The following is an 18353-nucleotide window of genomic DNA, read 5'->3' as shown; positions in this document are numbered from 1 at the left end:
AGTAAGAGAGAGGATGTTGATTGGATTTGGATTACAATTCGGAGGTTTTTTTGTATGTTTGAAATGGAGAAACTTTGAACACATTTTCAATTCTAACACCATTCCGTATTCGCTTTACTATCGTTCCATTTAACGTGGTGCATCGGCTGCTTGGAAAATGGGGCATTCGCGATTGTGCTGCTGCCCTGCAACGTGCCCTACAACAACAACTCACCAACGTCGTCCGCGCAGAGGTAATCGAGGAATGGGGCTGCTACAACACCGAAATACGGCTGACGTGTGGAAATCTCGAGTCGAAAATAGCGATCCTTGAGGCACGGTTCACTCCTCGGTGCATGGAACAGCGTACCGAGAACTGCGTCTACATGGACGAGCACAGGTAAGCATCGGCAGTAAACGCGGCAGAGAATCGTTTCTTTTGCCCTTTACCACCGTACAGGTGTTTTATTTTTGTGTTTACTATATATAGAAAAAGGTTGTTAACATGTTCTTTCAGTGACATTAGCGATAGGTTGACACCGCGCAGAATGCGGTAAGAATATGTTGCGATTATTCTTGGTGCCGTGACCAGGATACGGGGAGCGAATTCTTTGAATTTAGGCGTTTATTTTGGTATTATTACGGGAAAAACCATTTTACAACTTGAGGTTGGGTATGATATGTGTTAATACAATCAATTAAAGCTGCACAGGGTTAAAAGCAACTTGAAGAGAGCACACTTTATAACACTTTTGTTATCGCACAATAGCGCCATAGAAAGATTAATGTTGAGTTTTATCTCATCAAAACATTTCTGCATTTAGCTGCAAAAGAAAAGTAAATGGACGTTATGGCATGGGTGGGTGCCGTATTGTTCCCACTGTGCACTAACGGCAGGAAGGAAAACATATTTTCCCGTCAGTCGCATCATTACCTCCGCACAATACCTTCTGCGGTCGCTTTCCGCGGTCGTCCCCGTCCATTTGTCGACGCGGCCGCTCAAGACCTTGACCCGGTTGATGCGAGATGTGAGCGACGACACATCGAAACGGAAGGCCCCCAGGAATCTCTGCCGGTTCTCGCAGCCTTCCCACCCTCAACCGCCAAAACGAAGACGACGTTGACACTTGTACCCGTCGTGTTGTCGCAACACTGTCCTCTGTCGTTCGTTCGCAATTTATCTTTTTGTGTATTTTTGTTTTCCTTCCACCGTGCGCGACGGGCGCGCAGAAATTGCTTCCGAGGCCAAAGTTTTCCAGTTTTTCTTAATTTCATCTTGTGCTTTTATTATTCTTTCCCACCCGATGAGATTTGCACTGGTGGGTTTTTTTTTTGTGTCGTTGTTGCCTATGCGTGGGCTTGCGCTGAACAGAAGGACCTCGTGACATTGTCACCCAAGCGATGTGGTGTCGTGGTACGCTCGTGGCAAGTTGGTGAGCTCTGGTCGGTTTTGGAAGTTGGGTACCGCAGTTTGAATCGACCGCGACGCAAAAACCTTCCTTAATGGTTGCTATAAAGGTTTATCACGCCGTTGGTGACGAACATTTTCCCACCAGGGGTTGTGCTCCTTCGTCCGGCACCGGCGCCCTGTGCCTCGAGGACGCTTGACTAATTGATGGGGAAGCATTTTTTTTTCCACTGTCTTCCGCTTCGTCGTATGCTGATACACCATCGGGTCCCGCCTCTCGGGTTTACGGGCAGAAGAAATGTAAAGAAAAATTATACAAAGTCTTCCTCTCGGAAGGAAATGTGCTGCCTATTACTTGGTTCTTTCGGCAGCATAATTGCTATTCTTTTCCGTGTTGCGAAAAGGCTGACGGTAGAACGGTTGGTGTAAGTTGGCTGTAAAGTACTGCAACCAGATACCGAACCAAGCGGTTGAGCCGTTGGTGGAGAAAGTTTAATTGAAATAAATAGAATTCAAGTTTGAAACTTTCCATACAACGGACGCTGGCTGAGTTGTGGTAGGTTTAGTAATTGTGTTAGCAGAGAATAATTAAGCTATACATTGGGTAACCGTTTTGCGAGATGTTTAAATACGGAGTGGAGGATATAAGAAGTGGTAAAAATGTTTTTTGTTGTATTAAAACTCTTGAATTTATTGAAACTTATACATCATCTATCTTTAAACAACGTTTAGGGCCAGTGTAGTAGAAGAAGTAGATTGGATTGTAGTCTTGTAGTCCCCCATTTCCGGAGGTTCGGTTCGGAATCCTGTTGTTTATGTCACCATTGAATTTTTCTTTTTCCTCAACGAATTTCTTTCTTCACCGTGCTGGCATATTTTGATTGTGCCAGCTTATGCAACCCACGCCGAATCCTGCTGATGATATTCATGTGTCCGTGTGTGCCCGGGTACGGGTTGCACGGAATGTTAATACTGTCTCTTTGTAGTCACCGAAACACTCATCCTTTCCATTCCTGTTTTGTAGGTTCCGCCATCTAGCCCATTTTTGTGGCAGGCGCCGAAAGCTCGTTCCTGCCAAAGCGGAGTGATGTTGATGTGTTTGTTGGAAAAAAAAGCCTTCCCCAAACGAACGTGTGCCCACGGCTTGTGACGATTCCAACGGATGTGTGAAACCTCCCCCCGGCATGCTGTGCTTTGTGACCGCTCTTTTGCAACACGTTGCGGCCCCGTGCCGGGTTGGCAGGCACAAGAAACCAACCACCACACGATGGCATTGTTTCTGTGCCCACCGAGCCCAACGTGCCCCGTTGGTGGGGCTGGACTGGAAGAATAAATCCCGATGGTTATTTCTCGCAACAAAGCACCCTCAAAAACCGATGGGATCTATTCAAATCACGTACGTTCAATGAAAAGGGAACGTAGCGTCGCACGGTGAACCCACCGGCCAACGTCGCGTACACATGTGAGCTTTGCCGTGAATAGGCAAGACGCATATTAGGTTTGTTTCGGTAAAATGATGGTCTTTAGCGGCTAATGCTACGGAGCGGTACCTTCATAAACGAGTGCCGCGACCGGGCGAACGAAACTAAATGCGTTACGTGAGGGAAGCGTGTAACGATTCCTTGCGAGATGCTGTGTTTATAGCGAGTGTTTGACAGAGCCGAAGATACACTAACTTTGGTTCACATTTTACGTTCGTCCGTGGCGTGTTGCTGGCTGTGGTTGTGGGCCCGATGCTGGCCGCATGTACTATGACCTAGTTTATGAAGTTCGAACATTCGCATCGCTACGATGCGTGGTCGAAGTTTGCCCGAACATTGTGCCAAGCTGACGCATTCAAGCCTAAGCCCAACCCAGCGCCCAGTAATCCTCGCGAAGGGAGTTTGTAAACACCAGTCAAACCTAAATCCTGCAAATCCAACCTTAAAATGGAGTAAAAAACGGCTACTCCACGATGCTCCGTTTCGTGTGTACGCTCTTGCCACGTGGAGGAAGCGTAACTTTTAACCGCACAAGTTACGCGAATGTTTTGTGGCGTACCGAACGTACCGAAGGGCAAACCCCGCAGTCCATTCGGGCTGTGCTGAGGGTGGATTGCTTTCACCCGGATGCCCCCGGTCCGTTCAAGTCACCCCGCGCGCTGGTGGCTTATGGTGGAATAAATTAATTACTCATTTGATTGTTTTCGGGTTTTTGGTGTGGTAATGCCGTTCCCACCATGCTCGTCTCTGCTGTTTGCTTCCGATAATTGACGACCGAAGGCATTGACTATGGTCGAAGGAGCGGGCACCCAAATAAAAAAGCAAAGGACTCACAGCATATTGACACAGCAGAGGGTGGGGGCACAAAACGCAAACGGATACAAAAGGATCCTTGTGCTTGCAGTTCGGTACGTTCTCGTTGTGTTTCCTGCTGTATTCCAACCATACGAAACCCCATTCCAAGCAGAACCACGGCGAGATTATAAATGACGGTACAACGGTACGTTAGTTTCGCTGCAGGAAAAGTAGCCTTCTGAAGCCTCCCACACCCACCTCCCTTTTCCACCCACCAGACAAAGGTTCGCGTTACCGAAGGCTGGGCATGGTAAAAGTAACTTCATCATTATCATCATCACCATAACGAAGGTGCCGTGTTTTTGCTTCACGGAAGGTAGCAAATAATAAAATCATAAAATTATGTTCCAACCCCCCTCCTCCCTTTGCAACCAGACCCCACCCGCCTCCCACACCCCGTTCCCGTGCAGAGGCTGATAAAAGTTGCACACAGCAGTTTGATAAAGTTGTTCATTAAGCGATGCAATGTAGCCGCCGGGCACACAAATGAGCTAAGTTTTGTGCCGGGCATTCGGTGACAAGGTGACTATGGTCTGGTTGGGCGATTACGGCAGACGGGGAAGCACGAGCGGACAGTGATTAATTTTGTCACTTTAATGATTTCCTGCTTTTCTGGTAGTGCATACTATGCAGACTACTTATGAGTGTGTCTGTGTGTGTGTGTGTGGGCAGTATGGATAGCAAGATAAAACGACAATGTGTTAAAATTGTGTACGTTCAGGGCAATTGAATGTTTTGTCGGTCAAAAACAATTTTTATCTGTGTGTGTATTGCGAAAGGGTGGACTACCACGAGATGGTTTACTGTGAGCTTGCTGATTTTGAAGGTTATTTAGAGCTTTACCTGTACAATAATCTTACAATGTTGTTGTATTAACAATTTTACAACAATGTTAATCTGTATTGCTATTGTTGCTGCTTAATGGAGAAAAGGGTTTATGTCTGCGATGGGACTTAAATAAGCTGCTGTATTATGAGCTGTCTATCCAGATTTGGTACATTAATTACAAGTCACGAAAAAAATTGTGTAGAAATTGCTACTGCTTCATGACAAAACGGTGCCCTGTCTGAGATGGGCCTGAAATGAGATACGATATTGAGAGCTATTTATTCAATTATTTCAAAGATTATTTCGAAACTCACGTGCTTATAAAATGTATTAAAAACATTTTTTTATGTAGGTGCAAATTGTTATTGCTCTATCAAAAAAACAATTTGTCGGTCTGAGGTGGGACTCAAATAAGGTGCAATATTGTGAGCCTTTGCTCTTTATTTTCAACATTTCTTTGAAACCACCAGCTTTGTATGTAAAACAATATTAACCTGTGTGGACAATCACCCTGCTTAGTAGGTAAACGGATGTTCTGCCCTAGATGGGACCAATATGAGATGCGTTATTGTGAGCTTATTGTCTGTTTTTGTTTTAAAGATTATTATTATAATCAACGAGCGCATAAAGTATTCTTAGTGCAAGATTATCTTCTCGTTCTAAAATTCAAATGCTGCGTTTCACAAGACAATCATACAAACCAATTACTTCGCTGATTATGTTCGCAAAGTAAAGAAAGAATAATGGGACGAACGTGATGAAAATTACGTCCCGAGAACAAAAAAAAACTGCTACCGCACGCCACGGTAGTTGATGTTTTTTTTTTCTATTTGCTAAGAGAAGCGAATAAACCTAACAAAATGGAAAGTATGCTCGCTGTCATAATCCCATCGTATTACTTAAATTGTTCCACAGCTGCTGCTGCTCTACGATCCAATTGAAAGTGATGGTAACAGTAACGGTTTGTGCTGCATTTTTTTCGCCATAGAAACATGCAAACATTGCAGTACGCGACGCGGCCAGCGGTGCTGTTGCAACAGTTTACGCATTTGCCAGCACCCCGCGGGCACGGTGATATAAAGTGCACTTTTAACTTCTGCTGTCCGTGTTCACATCCACCAAACACACTCCGTCGCCTTTGGAACAGTTAACACATTAAAGCAGGACATTATCACCAGCCACTACCCGAACGTCCGTTCTGCACACGAAGTTTTTTTTTTCCACGCGCGCAAGGATGGAAAGTTTCTCCTGGTGCCGCTCTCCAGGGAATTTTTCTTGAAACGCTGTAGCCATACACTTTTACCGCCCACGAGTCGGGGGAGGGTGCATTTGTGGGGAAAATGTTCTAAGTCAGCAAAAAAAAAACAGTTCCCTTTTTTCTCCGTTGAAAGGATCGTCAAATGGCTGGAGGGGGTGGTGGCCCCGGCATGGTGTGTCCCCAAGTGACATCGGGATCACAATGACATTGGGCGTGGGTGGGAAGTTTATTCAGCGTTTTTTTTTTTTGGTTTTGGTCAGTACGAGCGCTTTCCAAAACGCAATATAAAAAAGTGAAAGAAAAATGGAGCAAAATGGAAAATCGTTTGCAACATATGTCCAATTCTTGTTCGCACTTTCTTTCCGACGGCTTGGTTGACGCTTCGGTTGAATATTTATTTTATTTTTGTGTGTGTGTGTGCGTGATTTTGTTTTAAACAGAACTTGTCCCAGGCCGGTACCAGGACTATAAATGCTACAGTTCTGGACGTTATGTTGAGTGTGATGGAGTGTTTGGGAGACGTTTCAGATTTCTTTAGAAAATTTAGCTAACAAAGTTTTTTGTTAAATGTCAAAACATTTTAAAATTTTCAATCAAATCCCTTTTACATAATTTCAAGCTGTGTGAAAAGTTGTTCTGCTCTTATCTTAAAAATATGGAGAGATTTGATTTTGTTTTTCTTTTTTGGAGTAATCGTGCGCCTGAATGTACAGAAAAAATATACCAAAAATTCAAATTGTATTTCCTTTCGCTCGCAGAAGTTTCGTAAAAAGTTCCAAACTCGTTCCCCGTCTAGATCCTTTACGATTGTCGGCAATTTGCATTCGCTTCTTCCGTTCTCAAAATCTACTCGTGCTCTTACCGTATGGTAACTGATATCCGTCTCTCGTCTCCTTTCCAGCATTGCCCATCCGTTCGCTTCGCAGAAGGTAGACAAGCTGATCCTGGAGGAAACGGAAGCCGGAAGGCGCTTCCTGGCCACACTGCGGCGCAACCACGAACGAGAGCTGGAAGCGTCCGATGGACCCGGCGCGCGGGAACTGACGGCGGACGGTGCGCATCGGCGCGAGGGCACCACGATTGTGGCCGCCCGTTCACTGGCCAAAGACAAGCGCAGCTCGCTGCGGGCTACGCTCGAGCACCTGATAGTGCGCTATCTTCGCCGGCTAACGAGTGACGACGATGCCGACGGTGACGATGGGGACGAGCCCGGTGGATACGAAGTTGCCGCACGCTACCGAAGACAATCGCTTCCGGCGACTGACTCCGGCGGTGTGAGTGCCACGGTGCCGGACGCGAGCACCGCTTCGAACCCACCGGCGACGGGATTCTCCAACTCGATGGAAATTACACTGCTCACCAACGACACCGACACGAACCTCACCGAATCGTGGGAAGATGAACGGGAGCAGTGGGGCGAGGACCGTGCGGCCAGCAACCAGCAGCCACCGGTCAGCTCCTTGCCACCCGGAACCGGTGCCATGGAGCCGCGAGCGTTCGGTACGGATGCTGCAGAAGGATATGCATCCACCGGTCCGGTCGTTTCGGGGTTGATGGGCACGCAGGAAGTGACGGGCGAGGCGAGTGTTAGTGTGGTCCGGGGCGCTGGTGATGATCGTCCGGCTAGTGGTGATAGTGCTACCGGTGCTAATGGCGATAGTGTGTTGCGCGATAATGGCGATGAGGTGGAATATAATCTCCCGAACGGGAGTGTGCCATCTGGTGCGCAGGAAGCCGACGGGCGTTTGGGTGAGTTGAGGCAGCAGAGAAAACAACAGAAACCAAAACCGACCGAACGGCACGGTGAGTGTGACAGTGTGCGGAAGCGGGTATCGCAGCTGGATCGTTTCGAGCTGGAGCGGTCGATGCGAAATGGCTCCTTCCGGGAGTACAACATCCGGAATGCACTCAACTACCGGTAAGTCGTTTTGTTTCACCGTGTCTATGTAGCCTGTGGAAGTGGCATCGATGTAAGGTTACGTTCTGCTGCTGGTAGTTGGTGAGAAGTTGAATTTTTCCAAAATTTCTCTATGGTTATACGCTTTTCCGGGGGGGTTCTGATAAAATCGGATTTCCGATTGGAGTTCGCTGGATCATTGGATGAAAGGAGAAATATTTGAATGCCGACCGATAGCAGCGTCACTGTTGATGTAGGAAATCATGATGCTATTCAGGTGCGAATAATATCTTTATTTTTATGTAACACTTGCATTTCTTCTATTGTTCGCGAATGTTGGGAATGTGATGCGGGTATTGGTGTTTAAAATATGTCACTCCATGCATATCATTGGACAGGATACATTTGTTAAGGTGAACAAACGATGTCCAATATTTCTGGAAACTTATTTTAATGCCATTCTCTACTCCGAACGGTTACGTCACCAAAGCATTCGCAATGCGGCAGTAGAGAAGAGAAATAGGTCTTGGGAATGTTCTAAATTCTCGGAAGAGTTACAGTCACGTTGGGTTTCTTGAAGGATTCCTCAAGATTTCGAATCGAATAAACTTCTCCAAAGAAACAATTCAATTCCATTCGATTTCCTTTCGATTGCGTTCACCTTTTTCCCACCCCATTGCAGTGTGGCGCTGTGTCTTGCAGAATGATCCCAAAACAACGCAACAGAAACCCGTGACGGGTCTAGAAATACCCACCCGATCTGGTCCATTGATTTTTGGGGTTAGTTCGTGTTTCGGATACCGATGCAAACCACCGAGATTGATTGAGATACATTCTTGGTTGATGGGGGTTTTTTTTTTTTTGTTGTCCCCGGTCTGTTTGTCTTTTGTGTCTTTTGCCCATTCATCGATTGCCGTCCATCAGTTCCGGTTTTGGTAAGAATCGTTTCGGCGGAGCAGCAATCAAGCCGGCACTGGGTCTTACGCGGCGTACAATTATGTCTCGCGCTAGAACGATATCGAAGAAGCGAAGCGTTGCAATTATTACACAAACGTTCGTCTATGTTCTAGGTGCTTCGTTTGCGTAAGGAGTTAACCCACCGGTGCGGTCCCTTCATCCTCCGGCTGGTCCAGCTGGCAGCGAAGATATTCCGTTGCTTCGTTCCACATCGTTTCCACCATAACCCAAATTGCCAACGGAACGGATCGTGGAAGATTGTTTTTCTTGCTACTCTCGGTCGTATTTTTTATGAAAATGAGTCTTCCCCTTGCCCTTCCCCAATGTCCTGTCGTGTCCTGTCTTGACTTACCGCTTACCGGCGCCCTGGTGCTCGTGTCGCCCCCAAGGCCGGTATGAAAATGTTGCCCCTTCGTTCGTTTTGCTGCCAACCAGCTTATCTCATTCCGATGCCATTCCCCCGCACGTCCGTTTAACTTTTGGAGAAGATTTTGTGCTTTGTTTTCAATCTTCAACTCACGGGCGAAAGCTCGGTTCGGCGTTTTCTTCAGTCGTAGCGTTACTCCCCTGGGACAATGTGTGGAATTGTGCGGATGGAACGGCAAGGATGTGCGGGCCCTCTGTGTTGGTTTCTTTCAGCATTCGGGTTTATTATTTGTTCTTGACATTTAGTGGGGGGGGGTGTTTTTTTGTCGTGCGGGAGATAACGAGAATTATATTTTATTACAACCATACTTTATATGATGAAATGGAAATGGAGAAGCATGAATTCAAACAGAACGTTGCAATGCATCTGTTTTTCTATGAGTAACAAAATAAGTGTATTAAAAAAAATGGCAGAGATATAGCATTAATACATTAATAATGTATAGTGCACATAACGTGCACCTTTTCGACGTCGTGAATAAACCAATCCTAAATCTGGTGCATAGTCACTCCCGTCCCGATCACGTTCTATGCTATTTGCATAATTTTATCCTCCTTCTCATCCCACCATTAGTGACCGTTTCGGACGACGAGGTTTTGTTTTAAGCGACGTGCACTTGATCCTCCTACGCTTTACCAGAGTGGAAGATAATTTACCTAATCTTCTCCGGGAGGCCATTCCGAATGCAAAATAGCGATGTGTGCAGTTGGTCAGCTTTCTTTACGCGCTGTATACGGCACGGATCATATCTATCGGCGTATCTGCACCGCGTACCGCGTCATTTCGGTCGTTGTGTTAAATGGGATTCATCGCTCAAAACCTGGCACCGGGCGCGTTACCCGGTGGTTGGGTTGCTGTAGCACTTTAGGAAAATTATTGTTTTATGATGCGCGTTGCTGTTTTGCATACTCATCCTCCCATCTGTGTTCGGTTGCATGAAGCAGCAACGTGTGTACCGGTAACGCTAGGGACGATCATGCCGCTTAGCCGCTTAAGCGACGATGCGTTGATTGAGCTGCAAGAGGCAACCGTCACTCCGGTGCTTTGATGGTTGAGAAAATACTTGAGCCATTTTGACGATTTACGATCGACGGGCTGACGGGGACGGCGGTAATGCGACCGTGAGTGGCCGTTTCCTTGAGCGATGTTTTGCATAAAATTTGCACAAGGTAAGACCAACATTTGGGACCTCCTCCCAGCCCAGCCCAAAAAGGTTGATAAATATGCTTATTTTACATCAAGCGGTCAGGGTAGGAAAACAATTTGGGTTTGCCTTATAGAAATTGAACCTGCTGGCCACGTAAATTGACAAAAGAAAAAGCGCGAAACTCATCCCGCTCGGGATTGTTGGTCGGAATTGGACCGAATGCCTCGGGCGGTCCGGATTTGCTGACAGCTGGCGCTAAAGCGACTAATTAATTATGCAACTTAATTTGTTTCGCCATTCCACGGAAAATGCTGCCAACGTTCTGACCGGCGCGGTTTCGTCCTGCGGATGATACGGCAAGGCGCACAAGGAACAACAAGGAGCCGGCGCGGAGCATTGAACTGAACATAAGAAGACGGTTTATTGTCCGGTGTTTGGAAAGAGATTAACAAGTTTAGTAGTCAGGTGCTTCTTTTGTTCCCCGGGTAGATTGAGAGGATAAGACAATGACCAGCATTTCGTGCTTTTTCGTCGTGACTTCTGACAATGTGCATCTCTTTCAAAGCCGTTGCAATTCCAATAGACGTTGGATGACGATGCTCGGTTTTAAAATTAACCCTTAAATGGGTAAGTCGTCTAAGTCTTCAAAGTATTTTACAGTCGGTCTTGGCATGCTGCAGGAGTAACGGTCGTACGTCATCTTCTACCAATCCATTATCCCGGCCTTTCTGAAGGGCGCATCAACTTCATCGCTCCTTCTCAATTTGGGCTTACCACGCCTAATCTGTCCTATTGGACAGCCCAAAAATGACTTTACGGACGGGCTCGTACGGTATTATTCTCATGGCATGACCAGCCCGCTGGAGCCTGGCGAGTCTAATTCAATTCGTCGTTCAGCTCGTAGAGTTCGTCATTGTAGCGGCTCCTCCATTGTCCTTCCACATATACGGGGCCAAAAATCCTTCTGAGCATCTTCTTTTCGAACGCTGCTGAGAGGGTTTCGTCAGAAATTTTCTGGAATTTTGAAGTTTATGGGGACATTTATTCAGTTGCTTAGGAGATATTAATAAGCATTTAGAGGAATTTAGCTAAAAACGTTCTGGAAAACAATCTGCCAATTGTCATCATTCGATTTCGGCTCGGCTGTATTCGGTTTGTTTAAATTATGTTTTTTGCTAGTGATATGACAACATTAAACTATTTTATATTTGAAAAATCCTAAAATGGTGGAAAATTTCACCATACTGATTAAAATGCTCCCTTCAGCACCGATTACAATATGTACTTTTGCGTGGTTTTTTTGCATAGTTAAATGTGTCAAAATAACTTCAAACTGCCCTATTTGACAGAAAACACCACACACCATGTGTTAAAGCAATCTTGGAATTCAGTTGATGATTCGAAACCCTGTATTGATTATTAAAGCATTTGATCATTTAAACGACATCATATGTATGACTGATTGCATACCTTCAGGCGTGTAAAAAATCAAGACTAACATCATAACGTTTGGTATTAGGTTTCGCGACACAATTCAAAACATTCATCACGCGCTCAAGGGTTAAATGGTTAGCCTGGCGTCGTACAAAAAAATGACCACCAAATGGAAAATTTGCTACCGTATGCAGTTGCAATGCAATTTCGTCTACCTATGTCTACCGTTGACACAAGTTTGTCACACCATTTATCGGCATAGCGTTGCACCGTTGGTCCGGGAATCTCGTCGGAAAAAATTCGTTTGCCAATCATCGCTCGCGGGAACCGGGAACGCGTACAGCTCGTAATCAATTAGTCCAATTAGCAATTAATGGTGCACAATCTAGACAGGCCAGAAGCTGGTACGGTTCGATCTAAGGAGAAAGCCACATCCAGTGTACTCAGTGTTGGATGATTGGGAAGGCACGGCAAACGGGGACTCGTTCGCTCGATTCGTGTTTTTAATTAAGCCAATGCTGCCGTAATTGTTGGCCCGTAGGTTTCTTTGTCTGCTTGGGGAAGGTGTTAGAATTGGGATTAAATTAAATAATTTTCTGTGCGGTACCTGCGCTGTGAACGAAGATATAGTCATACAATGGGTACATCCTTGAACAAAAAAAAAAAACGATGCGGTTTTATTTCTAGAAGTAATCTACTTGAAGTAGATCGGAATTTGATTAGTCCTTGGAGGGGCAATTAGGCATAGAATATGCCGGATACTAAAAAATGAGAATACTCGAATTTCAAGCTGGATTGTAGGTTGTTTGGTCGAGTGGATCGCATTAAATCGTGACCGCAATATTGTATCTAAGCATCCATAATGCTCAGTGTGCTATCGAATATCTCTTACGGGGGCACCTAATTATGATATGACGCGAGCAACCTATCCCAATAGAGGATCATGATGCGCGCACCCGATAAAGTTAGATGCGAAATCGATCAACTGACTTTACCCGACCGTTGGGTATGTTGAGCTGCCAACGGCTTGGTTCACTGCCAAAATGGAATAAATAATCGCTGATCGGCTAACCTCGAATTGCGTGCACCTGGATAGATCCCTGGCTCAGAAAAGAAACCCGCTGGCCCCGGGCACGAAGTTGAGGTCTGCCGGCGAACGAGCTCGTAATTGATGGTGTGACATATTCGTTTATTGTTGTGTAGACATCTTATTAATGCAAACGAGCTGCGCTACTGTCGTACATCAATGTCAGAATTTTGGCACTGGCACTGTGGCAGAAAGATGATACACTACGAGCTGTCACGGTTGATCCACTTTAAGCCGGGTGCGATATAGGGTTTTTGCGTTGTGTACTTCGATTACGTCTAGCGAGCGCGACTCTAAAGTGCTCGCCACCGGTACCCGCTTGGGGGATGAGAAGGATTTTCGTACGTTTGGCATTTAATGGATTCTTTTTTTTTCTCCTCAAACATCTCCATTCTTTAAACGATGCTGCGTTCGTACGACTCGGGGCACAAACACCGAGCATCTGCTAATTGCAGTTTGATTCGCCTGCAAAACGGGCAAGCGGTTGTGTATTTCATTACTCAACGTCAGTGTGGTTTTACGAGTGGAAAGATTGATTAGAAACGCTGCGATGTACGTGCTGATTATAATGCGTCAGCGTATCTTGCCATATATTTTGCTGTAAATAGGATGAAAAATGAGTTTAATTAGTTTGCTTCAGCGTTGTGGGATTTTTGTTGGCCTTTTTGCCTCGCTCTTCCGTATCAATCGGAAAGGTAATTTGTTACCTAATTTCAAAATTAGCTAGAGAATACCGATTTTACGTTTGGGCCGAAGAAGTCGAAGAATATGTTTTCCATCATAGTTGAGTGGCATCGTCTGTCATCTTCACACGATAAAGCTGTCTGAGCCCGGGTCTCTGCAGCTTTAACCTCTTTGTCTGAGCATCTTCATTCCGGTTACGAAGACTTTGTCATTTCTGGGAAGATTAAATATATTTCAATGAAATGTTTCAGAACTGTAGCTATGAATGTTTCTGATACTGATTCTTCGTGCACTGTATGAAAAGTTCATTAGGCAACAATAACCATGCGGGAGTAAATCTGACGTTAGAATGTATTATCGTAACAAAATATCCTGATGCTTCACAATCCTTTAGGCTTGGGAGCTTAAAACTGAGCTTCATTTTTTGTTGCCCTTCCTAATTTGGTTCCGCAGGATAATATGTGTACGGTTAATAATTAAGTGAAGGACCGATGAGAAAGTAAAGACACCGAGGTTTGCAGACTGTTCGGTATATTAAGTAGACGGAAGTATCTTGAATACACGCACAGCATGTCTGGACGCTGATTGTGTACTCAATTAGGCTTACGAGTCATCTTTTTCCCTCAACTGCTATCTCTTCAAATTATTTACCAAAAAAGGCCAACTTCCTCTTTCTGTTGGTGCTCGGCAGTGTGGCAATCGAAGGACTTATCGTTCTTCTTCAGCCTGTGTGTGTGTGTGTGCTCTCCATCTATTTCACCACCGCGTTTCATCCCCATCTCGCTCGGTGGTCTTGCTGTGTGAAAGCATCCCAGGCAAAGATGGCGACAGAGTTCATCGACCTGTTTCCTCAGTAGTACCACAAAAAAGGAGGAAGACTTCGATCCCCCTTGCGTACCGTAATTCGATAAATCCTTCGCTGGTTCTGGGTCGCTTACTACGTGCGGGAGACGGGATACTTGAAGTTTTCTGCAAAGAAGGCTGTACCGTTACAAGTGTGCTCGGTGTCAATCGGTGAAAAAGTTTCTAGGTTCGTTTCCTTCGCATGTTAACCAGTCGTACAGGGATAATTTTGGACCGGGGTGAGTTTGTCCCTGTGTTCTACCTAGGTGGCTCGATGTTGAGTGTATAACCTTAAATAATTCTGTTGCTATTGTTGGGCATAACCCCATACACCAGCCACAAACACACACACACACACACACACACACACACAACCAGACAGAAGTGGCCAGCACCAGGAGCCCGGTAATCGAAATTGTCACCGAACATGCAATCGCAAATTTTCTCCTCAATCGTTTCCACTTTTCGTGGGTTGTTTCCTGAAGGATGGCGCGTTGGCAACAGTGTTGCAGCCGGTTTTGGAGTAAGTTTTCAGCTTTTTGTAACCGATTGGTGGTATCTCGCTTACCTGCTCCCTTAAGGTACGCGAAGGATGATGCAGGTGCTGTGCTACGGTGAAGTAAATCGAACTTCGCTTTGCTAGGGGTGTTCCCGGTGCTCTGCTTTGGGATTTGAAATGCGCTGTGGATAAATAATGAAACACTCAATCTATAAATCCACCACATTCCACATGCACCACCACCCGGCTGGTGTGAATGAGTTCCGAGTAGCTCGCAGTTACTCGCAGCTACATGCCCATATGCTAGGAAAAACATTTTAGCGGAGGTGTAGTTTTATCGTGTACTCGCGTACGTCCTAGCCTGGGTAAGTGCAGAACGAATGTGACAAGTGGGCCGTATTGTGGAGGAGCTTTTACCATGTAATGGAAAATCCCGCACCCATCTGCTCGGCACACTGTCTTCAGCTGTGGATGCGCAGGTTTCCCTGAAACTTTTCAGTAACATTACATTCGGACCTAGTACAGATGGATTTGTTGCTTTTTCCCACGGAAAACAGAAATGTAACGAAAGTGTTGCGGGAAAAACAAACTTTCGAGAAAAGTAGCTTTTCCGGTAGAACATTACCCGTTTGTCGATTGTGATTCAGTTTGACGCTACATGACTGGTAGTGAATTTTTCTGAATTGAAGCTTGTACTATTGACGACAGTATTCCGGTAATCCGACTAAGTTGGTATTGAAGGTGTCTAGGACAGGGTAGGACTGTCTACTTCTAATGCGCTGTGTTTCACATTCAGAGGAAACAACGTTGTTGGCTGAGATTTAGTATTTCCGGTAAAGTAGTGACAGCACATCTTCCCCTGTTCAAGCTTAACATTGCATTAGGGAGGTTTCCATAGCAATTGTGCAAAATACCGTTTGACAGTATGGTTTTATCTTTCATTTTGTCCCCTTTCGAGTATCGTTATCGATCGATTTTTAATGCCTTGAGGCTTATGAAAACGATACGAAAGGGAAATAAGTAAAGTTTTTCTTAAAACGTTTGAATTGGTTTTTGAAGTTTTGTTTTGTTATTTAGCACATGGTTTTACGATAGATTGAATATGGCGTGCCCAATTTGCTGAATCGCACAAACGAATATGATAAACGAGATGATTAATAACGATACACAAAACACTTTACTTAGAATCGCAAATACTGTATATGGAATTGTGAGCACAATTTAGTGAATGCCAAATCGTCCAGCCTGTTTACTAACAGGCGGATTCAAGAGTTGAGATATGAAACGAATTTTCTTATTTATTACATTTATAACGTATCTTAGTCGTATATTGACTGAAGAGATTGCAAACTCCTCAAGGCATTTCCTCCTTGTCTTTTGCCTTATCTTGGGCATGCTTGGTTATATAAAATGAAATTGTTGACAATTATATCTGACAAACATTAATCACAAATATTTCTTATTATTGAACATAAGTTTTAGTTCCTGTTTTGTGCATCATTTGTTAAAAATTCGTAAAATTTTGTACATCAAATCTCAACTCTTGAATCCGGATGTACGTAAACAGCCTGTCCGATTTGTTATTCATTAATTTGTGCACGCAATTCCATATCCAATTTTTACGATTCAGTAAAGCGTTTTGTGTTTCACTATTAAGTTTCTCTGTTTATATTATTCGCCATCGTTACTGAAGTTACTTTCGGAAAGATAACATTTATTCTTTATTATTGTGACAGTTTTTTTTTATATTCTGTTGAAAGAGTAGTATACTTTAGTGACAATTTTTAATTATTAAATTTAAATTAAACAATATTATTACAATAAAAAGTTTTTTTTACGATCAATCGTCGGTAGTATTCGTCAAATTACTTTCGAGAAACTTAAGGTATTTGATAAAATTGAAAATAATGTAAATGCAGAAAACCAACAATGAGAAACTTTTACAAACACCTAAAGCAAAAATTGTCTGTTTAAGATGAAGTACAAAAAAAAGAGATTAATTTCGTAAAAAACACCGACGAAAAGAAATAAGCCATCTTTCGAGGGAAAAACAAACTGTGTAGCTCATTCACCTCCCCCCAAAAGTTTCAAACATAGCAAAGGAATGTTAATAATTGAAGCCTTGGAAAGTTTTCCCTTCGCACGGGGACGAGCACGGCAAGGATGGCATGGCAAACAGGATCTAACTTCCCGTGAATATGTCCATCAATTGAAGGATAACATCTCCCCCATAATTACAGCAGGAAAAACCGTCCCGGCCGGCATGATGAGTTTGTTGCTGTTGTGAAAAGAATTTTTCACATGAACAGCAAAGACGCTTCTGATTAAACCATTTCCCGGTTGAAAATGTTGTTGAATGATTTGTTTGTGTTTTTACTTTGCCGCACTGGCGCATTCGAGTGTTGAAAATATTTTATTTTTCATCTTTGCACTCGTCGTTTTGAGCCATAATCAGGTTCGATTTCGCACAGCCCAAGGTAATCCGAAATCGTTGCATCTTTACGTCAAAGTGGTGTTCCTTCCATCCTCTCTGTAAACAAAGCATTTGTGGGGGGTTGAATTTGAAAAATAAATTGAAGACATAATAAGTACTTGACGGGCGGTTTGCCGTGCCCCAACTCGTCATGCTCGAACAAACCACAAAAGCGGCTCCTTAACCTGTCACCATCAACTAAACGAACCGTTGCGTTTGTGGGGCGACTGTTTGCCGAATCGTTGGGGGCTTGATAGCCAACCATCACCCGGAGGGCATTTGTTTAGTCTGCGAGCGACATCAAACGTTCGTCTGCAAAACTTCGCACAGGGAAGTTCGTCTTGGATCAAAACCATGCGAAGGAGTGTGTTTTGGGCGTTACTGTGGAAGATTCGCCGGGGTTTTTTTTGGCTGGGCTCTCTCGCTCACTGCTATATAGGCCCTAAAGGGCTCTATGGCCACGATGCTTCTTGATGGGAAATGACATCAAGAGGTTCGTGGCATGTTTTTGTTTTCCATCGTTGTGCTGCGTGTGCGTGTTTGTATTGCGTGAAGAAGTCTTTTAGCTTGCGTCTATAACCGACCCGGGAGACTCCGTGCCCTACCGGGAGTCCTTTACGCAGCGAATGGCCCGGTGCGAGATGATGTTTCGTAAGATGCTGACTTCAGTCCCATGGTTCCGTGCGCCGTATCTCTCTGACGTTCACTCAAGGACGAAAGTGATGGTCCTCATTGGCCAAAAAAAAAAGCACCCAGACAACTTCGTTTGATCCTTAAAGATCCGGCACGGTTCGGGAAGAGGTTTGTTGCCGAGCAGAGCTGGACGAATAGAGATTGGATTGGATTTCATTGCTACAAAGAAATTCAATTTCAAGTCACCGTTTGTGCTGCGGTACAAATTGAAGGCGAACGGATTGCTGTCACGTCGTGTGTCACTGTGTCCGTTCGTACGCGAATTAATGCCGGGAGTGATGAAAAAAAGTGTATATACCGGCGGGTTCGTGACCAATTTGAACCGTACCGGTTGCGGAATGGAAAGTAAGAAATTAAATTTCTTCAGCAGGAATTTTCTTTTCGGGCAAACCACGCAATTGTG

The 18353-nt window shown here is 44.7% G+C and overlaps 1 protein-coding gene across 1 annotated transcript in view; it reads left to right on the top strand.

Annotated features, from left to right (window-relative positions):
- LOC128710935 (uncharacterized) overlaps positions 1-18353 on the top strand; it is a 68855-nt gene that overhangs the window by 2965 nt on the left and 47537 nt on the right. Inside the window, exons 2-3 of the mRNA XM_053805799.1 lie at positions 232-379; positions 6711-7727. Of these exons, the coding sequence (XP_053661774.1) occupies positions 232-379; positions 6711-7727 (1165 nt within the window). The remainder of the gene's footprint in view (positions 1-231; positions 380-6710; positions 7728-18353) is intronic.

This window comes from Anopheles marshallii, chromosome 3 (assembly GCF_943734725.1).
Source record: "Anopheles marshallii chromosome 3, idAnoMarsDA_429_01, whole genome shotgun sequence".
NCBI classification, from domain to species: Eukaryota; Metazoa; Arthropoda; class Insecta; order Diptera; family Culicidae; genus Anopheles; species Anopheles marshallii.
The sequence above is the reverse complement of the archived record's forward strand: the minus strand, read 5'-3'. Positions and strand labels throughout refer to the sequence as shown.